This window comes from Aythya marila (assembly GCF_965140915.1).
Source record: "Aythya marila genome assembly, chromosome: 2".
NCBI lineage: Eukaryota > Metazoa > Chordata > Aves > Anseriformes > Anatidae > Aythya > Aythya marila.
Genome location: NC_139043.1, coordinates 27,009,719 through 27,019,176, shown reverse-complemented (window position 1 = coordinate 27,019,176; position 9,458 = coordinate 27,009,719). Strand labels below are relative to the sequence as shown.

The window sequence follows — 9,458 nt, the reverse complement described above, 5'->3', positions numbered from 1 at the left end:
GAACAACCCCAGGCATCAGGACGTGCTGGGGGCTGCCTGGCTGGAAAGCAGCTTTGCAGGAAAGGACTGAAGGGTCCTGGTGGACACTGAGTTGAATATCAGCCAGCAGCATGTCCTTGCTGCATAGAAGATTAGTTGTATCCTGGGCTTAATTAGGCAAAGCACTGCCAGCAGATCAAGGGAGGTGATTCTGCCCCTCAGCTGAGCATTGGTGAGGCCACACCTGGAGGGCTCTGTCCAGTTCGGGGCTCCTTGGTACGAGACATGGAGCTGCTGGAATGAGGAGGGCCATAAAGATGATGAAGGGACTGGAGGAGCTCCCCTTCGATGAGGAGAGCTCCATCGAAGCTCTCAGCCTGGAGAAAAAAGGGGACAGAGCTAGGCTCTGTTCAGGGGTGCTCAGTGCCAGGACAAGAGGCAATGGGCAAAATCACAAGCACAGGAGGTTCCCCTAAGCATCAGGAAGCATGTCTTCACTGTTCAGGTGACCAAACACTGGCACAGGCTGCCCAGAGAGGCAAGTCTGTCCACCAGCACTTGTAACAGGTGCAATTGTGGGGAGTCGTCAGTTAAACTTGAAAATGGAGTTTGCCAAGTTCGCTTCAAAAATGCAAACCAACAACCCGTTAATTGTATTGCTTATTTTGAAATTTGGCTTGTGTATTCTGGCTGTTTTTACTGCTGATTAATCTGTGATGAAAGGTTGTACAAAAGCATCAGAGAACTCTAGATTTTAGCAGGTGGAGAGCAAATAGACAGATGCTTTGGCATCTGGTGAGATGTATGTAGCATTTTGGGACTGTCCTGGAAATATAGTAAGCAGACATTTTAATTAAAAAGGTGATTACATTCTTTTTTTTTTTTTTTTTTCTCACATTCAATTGGTTTGAGTCAACAGGTGTTTTTATTGTGAATCTGAGGGCAAGAATTTATTAAAAGCTTGGCTTTCAAATAACAAACCTACAATATTGGATGAAATCCCCAGAAAATTGTTCCACTTGGAGCCGGAGGATAGAGCAAGCCCTTCTCATTCAGTCAGTGCATGTCTTGGATCCCATAGTGGCGAGGACAAATGGCATCTCGTGTGACCCCGATCAGCCCTGGGAACTCCTGTCTCCAGCAGCAGCTCTCCCAGAGCTTCCCCCAAACCCACAGGAGGAGGATCATAGCAAAAGGAAGCCATTACACTGATATGTCCTTCTAGTCTGAGATCCCTGCTACTTGGATCCGTATCTCACACTGGAAATAATGCCATCACTATCACCAGAGGAAGTATGTTGCAAAATCCCCAGAGTGGTTTTTATTTAAAATGTTACTATCATAAAATTCCAGACTATGAAATGAAGACCTCAGATTCACATTCAAGCCTTACCCCCCTCCCTCCCCTTTTTAAAATATATAGATACGTAGTCACAAAACATAAAACATGCTGCAATGATACAAATATATTTTTTGATACGGAAATTACAGTACATTATAAACCATGAAAACAAATTGAGGCACTAGACTGTACATCAGCTCTGTTCTGCACTGGTTGTCAAGCTGATATAGACTCACTTTTGATGAACAAAAGAATCTTTTCTCTGTTTAGTGAACGTAACTTTACAGGTCATATCAAACGATGTGCTTTGTTGTGAGACATCACCAGGGTTGCTGGTCTTGAAGGAGCTGTCCTTCCAGAACCGCAATGTACCTACACAACGTGTATCGCTGCCACAATATGAAAAATAATCATTTTATTGAATGTCTAACTCAAAACAACAACAACAAAAAATCCCATCGATTATTGTTAAATAAATAATTATTCCATACAATGGTTAGTTTATATTACACTGCATTGGCCATTGGAACAAATGAAGTTTAATAAATAATGCACGGGAATGTCTCATTTACGCCTCCGCTCGTAATTCTGTGCTATGCTCCTTTCAGAGGATCCTGCAAAAAAGAAAAAAAAAAACACAAAATGGCATGAAGCACATCATGCAGCCCTGCATAGACCCCAGCAGGTACAAGGAAGCCTCTGTGACCTCAGCATCCGGAGCATGGGGTGGCTGCAGCTCCCATGGGGATGCATCCTACCCTGTCCCCAACAGCCCATGGGTGGGTGCATGGGGAAAGCACCATTTGGAGGCTGCTGCACCTGCTCACCTTCCAGGCAGTGATGTGGGGTCCTGGCACAGCCCTGAGCTCCTTGGGCTGCTCTTGCCCCTTAGACTGTGGGATTCTTTGTGTTGCCCAAGGTCTGAGCAGTGCTTTCTGCCTGTGGAGCTGCCCGCAGTAGCGTTAGCTCAGAGCCCCTTCACTTCCCAGTACTGCATTGAACAGGCGGGACCTGAACACTTGGTCAATCTGTGAGCAGAGGCTTTCAACACTGCCATTCCCACCTTCTGTCCTGCGCTGGCAGCTCTCTGCTGGGTTTAAAGCTTCCCTGTCTCCAGCCCATACACACAGTGATACCTTTTATTAAAGTCTGAAGCAGGAGCTAGGCAAAAACCCAGACTACCCTGGGGGCCAACTGCCACTTAAATAGTCTTCAGGAACAAATTTGGTGCTTAGCAGCTTTCCTTCTTGCTCTTTTAACACGAGAGGGGACACCAGAGCCTGACCTCTGTGGGACGTGGCTGGTCACCAGAGTCACCTTTGCTTCAAACCCGAGGGATCCTGGCTTTGGCAGAGTGTGTGCATGCAAGCAAATGCACGTCTCTCCAGGGGCATTCTGCACTGTGTTGGATCAGATGTGACAGATTTACATTCAGAAGGCTTCAATTTTCATCAGGCTAATGAAAAAAAATGAATTGAGCTTCCTTTCTCAATACAGATTATTACGGCATCTTTACTGTACTCGGCACTTTCCACCTGGGGTGGCATCCTGGCATCACCAGAACAGGGACAAGGATGCTGGCATTATGGAGTCCTGTTGTCACACCAGCCTTTGCCAGGGTAGTACAAACACCTGCACACTGCCAGGAGGCACAGCGCTTCTGCACAAGAAGAAAACCACGGCATGGTGCCACAGAAAGGTCTAAATCCTGCCCAGTTAAACATCACTCAGTGGGGAGGGTTAGCTAGAAGTGACAGCTACCCTTGCACCTATTCCTGATCAGCCCTTGGCACCTTTCTTCTCAAGAGGATGAGAAGAAATTTCGTACCATTTCCCTCTCGGGGAATCAGGCAGGAAAGCAGTGAATTGTATTTTTACCTGTCAGGCAGTATTACATAGTCCAATGGGGTAAAACTTCATTATTCCCCTTTATTACTGATAAATACTTAAATACCACACAACAGTATCCTAACTATACCAGCAATTTTGAAATTAGAGCAGTCAAATCTTTGCCTTTTAAAAATATTTGCTGTATATTATATCCTCATATTCATGTAAATGTAATCCCCATGGAAAGCAAACCTGGTCTGTTACTTCCAGGCTATTTACTTTTATGATAGCAGATATATTTACAGGTATTATGCATTTAATAGCTATTGCCACCACAGATAAAATTGTACGAAATTATTCATGATACATAGCAATTTGCAGAATGATGCAGAGAGCAATATTACTAGTCTGAACAGGGTTTAATTGAAAATAAAAGTTACTGACAACCATAATTGCAGAATATAGATCACAGCATGTATCCAAGTAATATAAAGGTGTCAGCTAGTAATTTAACTTTTATCATCCATTTAACAAAAACAGCGAGAACTATTTCAGAGACATGAAATAGGCATTAGTTTTTTTTTTTTCTTTTCTTTTTTCCTTTTTTTTTTTTTTTTTTAATTCCTGTTCTAGGGAATTAACTGACACTTTATGGTTCACAGCGAGGGATTTCCTCACTGCAACCCTGTAGCAGAGGGAAGCTGGAGCTCCTGGCAGCCTTCAACTACCCTCAGGGATCGTGCAAGAGAGAGGAGAATTCTGCCCCACATGGATGCCATGGGAAAACAATAGAAATTCATTGTATCTATTCAAAGCTTAAAATGCTTTTTGCTATTTTTAGGTAAAGCTGGAAGAGGCTGGGAATGTTTAGCAGCTTGACCTGCAAACTGAGGTGGTGTTAATGGCTGGTCTCTGCTCTTTCACCTCCTGCTCCAAGTTTATGAGGAATAATGATCTGCAGAGATGATGAGAGTATCCCTTCATCTGAGGAGATCAGTATTTCAATTACAAGTTTAAATGAGGTTTATGTTTTCAGTATCTGGATTTTTTCCAGATACTGAAAAAGGTACAGGTGCATCAATAACATTTCTTGTTTTCTGCCTTAGCACCTTGGGGACCAGAAGCACATGCTGCCAGCCAGGACAGGGGGAGTGAGGCAAGTACCCTCGGGACCTTCACCTGACCTCATGTGCACCATGACAGTGCTTGGCCACCCCAAGTGTTGGAGTGAAGAGCACTCTGACATATTTTGGTTCAGAAAGAAAAACCAGGTCCCTTCTCAGAGAACTCTGTGTCTCCACTAAAGACTGCTTCTGCCATCCAGTGGGGGGGAACAAAGAGGCAACAGAGTTAAGCAGCTGTATAGCAGAGTACCAGACTTAGTCATATACATACCAGAATTTAAAGATCTTTTGCCCATGAGTCCAACAAAGGAGTCTGTTTTATGCCCTGAAAAATATATATTTGGGGCTGTTTTAATACATTTTAAATAAGCAGGATTTTAAGAAAATGTGCTCTCCCATGGAAGACACTGGCTCCCAAACTGTTCATCTCACACACTAGTTTTTCATGCCACTCTCAGAACACGTAGAATGAATATCAATCATTGACTTGGATGGACTTTATTATTATTATTTTTAAATACAGCAGAAAAACAATGGCCAATAACTGATTCTTATTCCTCCCCTAGTACAATTCTGATTAATTTGGACAGACACATGAGAAAGCAGTATCTCGGCATAGCTTGCATCTCTGTGATGCATCTATTTTACCTACTGGTGCTTTTTTTTCCTGTAATGTGGAAGAAAATCTTCCCCACAGACAAGGCAGTGCCCTCACACTGGAGATGAAGCCAATGGGGCTCAATGTCTGTACATGTCTGAGCTAGACAGTCTGGCTCTATTTCTGGAATATTTATGAGTTCTGATATTGTCTCCCTGTCCCATTAGTACTCCTCGAGGCACTGGATGTGTAGAGGATAAATTAGTCCAACTTCTGACCTACAGCAAATATTGGATATAGTGATAGCTGAAGTTTCAGGTAAGGACTGAGAAGGAGCCATTCTTCTTTCTCTAAGCTGACTTTGAGGCAAACTTAGAAATTTCTCTTTGGAAATAATTTTGCTTGTCTAATTTATGTACAAGCCAAGACAAATGATCTTCAGACATCACAGGTATTAATTTTAGCCGAAGCAGTTTCAGAAGGCTGTAATTTTTTTACTTTAGTCAGCAGGCTGTTTGGCATGAGCTTTGTATCAGACTCTTTAATTGGTCTTCCAATAAATAATCCCAGTTATAAAACCTAACTAACAGAGCGCTGGGGCAGTTATTGACCTCTGTGGACAGAGGAGGTCTTCCAAAGTAAAAAAAAAAAAAAAAAAAAAAAGATATTTTTCCCTTGTTTAGTCTTCCAGAGCTTGCCTAAGCATCTTCACATATATATTTAGAGAGTAAACTGTCACCATGCACAACTGGGTAGCACTGCACTACTGACACCATCTCCCATGCGGTGTTGCACAGAAACAAAGCAAGGCACGCTTATTAACAGTGGGAGATGTGTTTGTAGGGCAGAACATGGCCAGCCAGGCTGTGCGGTGAGTGGGGGCTGATTCATGCCCGGACAGCATGGGCAGCACCCACCCGGCATCTCACATCCCATCCTTTGGGCTCGCCCCTGGAATCATTCGCAGGGACTCGGGAGCTTGCTATTGTAATCTTCCAGATTTTGCTGTCTTTATTGTTCCTCTCCAAGTCTGGCAGTAAGCCTGCCTTGCCGATGAGAAAGGCTACAGAAAGCCCCCAGAGAAATAAAAGAGAACTGCAGCATCCACACATTAATGTGGCTTGAAATCTCTAAGCTCGTGGCAGCTCAGACTAGGTAAGGTTTGAGACTTGACTGTGGGGTATTCTGTCTTTAGCAGAACAGTTCTCCACCTCTGCACTGCCATTCCTCAGCTAAACTCAACTACCTTCTACCTAATTCCCTGAAAAACGCTATTCTCTACCTGAATATCTTCTCATAATTACTTAAAATATTTGCATTTTAACTTACTTTTGTGAGAGATCTGGCCGTATCCTGGTTGGAGGAGGAGAGGAAAGAGGAAAAAAAAAAAGGATAAAGTTATAAAAGGAATAGCCATACACATATGATGCTACTGTAACACTTTGAAGCATCAAATCCAGAAACCACCCTACAGGGAAAATTAAGGTGATGTTTACAACCGTGCTTCCCTTTGAATAGACTACAAAACCTTGTTTCAGATAAGCCTGCACAAGTTAGATCTGCTGGCCCCGAGTGGCGTTGACCAGTTCCCACTTCATGCAGGGGACATGTTACAGACCATACACACGCCCAGTCCCGCATGGCACCAGGGTTACACCGTGCTGCTAGGTGTGGAGTGTTTGTCTTATATGACACTTAAAAACATGCAAGCAACCGAAATGAAATCTTTGGATGGAGATGCAAGGGGTTAGGGAGGCACGGTGCAAGGCATGCCACAATACCCCCACCCCACTCACCAGCATCCCGCTTGCCCATGAGGCCGAAGAACTGCTGGGGCCGGGGTCTCCGCGCCATCCTCTGCAAGAAGTGCTCCAGGGGCAGTGGCAGCTCCTCCTGTGGGGTGACAGCGGGCAGCCATCAGTGGGGACCCTGGACCCACAGCCCCCGAGGGGTTGCACCGGCACTGAGCCTCACAGCATGCACACAGACACACAGAGCCAGCTCGGTCCCCCCGAGGTGTCCATACATCCCGTCGGGGCTCACCTTCGCCTGCTCGCCGTCGGCCCAGTCTGCCCAGTAGCTGAGATCGTCGGGGGCTCCCATTTCGTCGGCCAGTGCCCGCGCCGAGGCCAGGAGGAGCACGGCGAAAGCCAGCGGGAGTCTCATCGCCGCCTCGACGTCCTGGGGGGGCAGAGGGTGAGGCCCCGGAGTGCCCGGGGGCACCTCGCACGTACAGCCCTGGAACTCCCCACACCCGGGACTTGCATCCCTCCAACCCCACACACCTCGCACATATAGCCCTACACCCCAACAACCCACCCCCGACGGCCGCCTGCCCCTCGGGGGGCACAGGGCCAAGGCAGGCACAGAGCCGTGTGTGTGGGCACCCCGCACGTCGGGCCGGGCACACGCACACCCACCGGCAGGCTCCCCACCCCAAAAAAACAAACCCCACACAGCATCCAGACTCCCGGGGTCAGACGTGCAGGCGGGGGAGAGGCACCCACTCCCCCTTGGCACCCCGGGGTGCGGCCGGACAGACGGACAGACGGCGGGGGGAAACACGGACACACGCAGCCACCCCCCTACCCCCCACCCCGCACGCAGAGGGGACGCGCACGGAGCCCCGCACACACCGCACGCACACACCCTCCCAGCGCAGCCCCACGCGTCCAGGCGCACACGGACGGACGGACGGACAGACGGACGGACGGATGGACGGATGGATGGATGGACAGACGGACGGACAGGCTCCCGAGGCTCACGCACCGGTGGCAGCGGCAGGGCGGGCGCTCCGTGCGCATTGGCCGTCGGCGGGCGCCGCTCCCCGCTTTATAGACCCGGGGACGGGGAGGGCCGAGGCAGCCTCATTTGCCTAAATGCAATTACCCCCGCTTTTATCGTCCCAGCCCCGTGACAGCCCCCGCCCCGGCGAGCAGCCCCCGCCCCCAGCTCTCTGAGGGGCCGCTCCGGCTCCCCCCAAACTCCCCCAAAACCCCGCTGCCGCTGCGGGGACCCCGGCTATAGGGTGCGGCTATAGGTTGCGGCTATAGGGTGCGGGTGAGGCGAGCAGCAGGCATGGGGTTGCAGGGAGCCCCCCGAGCTCCGCCAGGTCTGGGGACCCCCGTGCCGCCTCCTGAGGCAGCATTGAGCGCGGGTCTGAGGGGGCAAAGGGGGAACCTTGCTCCCCCGGAACTATGTCCCTACCTTCGCCCATCCCATAGAGCAGCTTTGCATTTCCCTAGGGGCTCGGACAGCTCCTCCTGCTCCTCTCCGTTGCACGGCTGTTCCCATTTCCCTGAGGCCAGCGGTATTTCAGGCAGCCCTGGTGGATCCCCAGCACCCGGGCTGTGCTGCAGCCTCCGTAAGGCACTTTGTGCAGAGTTTGGCAGGAGCTAGCAGTGTTTGTTCTGAGAAAGGCAAGATTGCTGGAATCAGCTCCCTTGTACCATCCCTTGTACCATCCCTTGGTTTGTTCCAGGGTTCTGGGACACCTAGGTGCCTTGCTGACAGCCGTAACCCTCCTCTCTGAGGACAGGGCATTGGGATACAGCTGTGGATGCAGCTGGTCCCTGTGGGGACCCAGCATCTTGGCTGCTAAATAGAGGCACAGCTAATTCCAGGCCTTCCCGACAAACAAATGCTCCCCAGCCCCCAAAGTATCCCCCAAAGCACAGCCAGGGGCCAAGCCTCTTCCCAGCTCCCTGCAGGACTCAGAAGGTAAAGGAGGAAGGATGTGACCTGGGTACCTAAGGGACCCTCCATGGCCAACAGGGGCTGTCAGAGGTGGTGGCTGAGGAAGATGGGGTTTGGGGACACCTGCCTGGGGATGGCACGGAGTCTGGCACCTGCTGGGGTACCTCTGCTGACACTTCTACCATGAGTGCTGTGCACGCTCCTCGTCGTGCCTAGCAGCGAGCAAGCAAAAATCGCACCGTTCAGCAGCCCTGGGGAACCCAAGCTGTCAGATTTTCGTGCTGCAGCTTTGCAGTGTTCCCTTTGATACGTGAACTTTGAAGAGTCCCTAAGGAAAACTGTTTTCTTGTCTTATTTCATCTTGCTGCCTCTGTTCACTGTAACAACAGACCGAGAGGTCAGAGATATGGCTCCAGGCAAGGCAATCCTAGGCATGTCGATGAAGCTTATGTTTTACAGAAACACTGAGAGCTTCCTCTGAAGTCAGTTTTGTCACTGAGGAGTCTAAGCTGTGATAAGTATGATAGGTTTGAACTGAAAAGTCTTCTCTCTTCTGTAATTCAGAGCCCAATGAAAATGGATGTAATCATAGCCTGACCTGTGGAATTACAGGGATTTTCTTTCTTAAGAGAGTGCAAGAGATGAAAAATGAAAAGATGTGTATTTTGGTCCTCTCCATTCCTTAGAAACTTTAATGAATTCAAGCACGTTATCTCAGACTTACCTAATAGTTTGGGTGGGAGTGAAAAAATGACTAATAGGTCAAGCTTACTTTTGTCTTTCTTTGTTTCTGAAACAAATTGACGGCTTGATCTTTCTTTGACCTGAGATACCCGGACAGTACACTTATGGACTTGTCAGTAAGTTAGTGGATTTCATGGCTAATTAG

At 48.5% G+C, this 9,458-nt stretch overlaps 1 protein-coding gene across 1 annotated transcript; it reads right to left on the bottom strand.

Annotated features, from left to right (window-relative positions):
- Positions 1-1,548: 1,548 nt before the first annotated feature.
- Positions 1,549-7,607, bottom strand: TAC1 (tachykinin precursor 1). The gene is made up of 6 exons (XM_082752446.1): positions 7,523-7,607; positions 6,917-7,054; positions 6,670-6,766; positions 6,203-6,226; positions 4,547-4,600; positions 1,549-1,935 (listed from the first exon to the last, which is right to left on the bottom strand). Exons 2-6 carry the CDS (start codon positions 7,037-7,039, stop codon positions 1,886-1,888), a joined length of 348 nt encoding a protein of 115 aa, XP_082608572.1. The 5' UTR covers positions 7,040-7,054; positions 7,523-7,607; the 3' UTR covers positions 1,549-1,885.
- Positions 7,608-9,458: the final 1,851 nt, after the last annotated feature.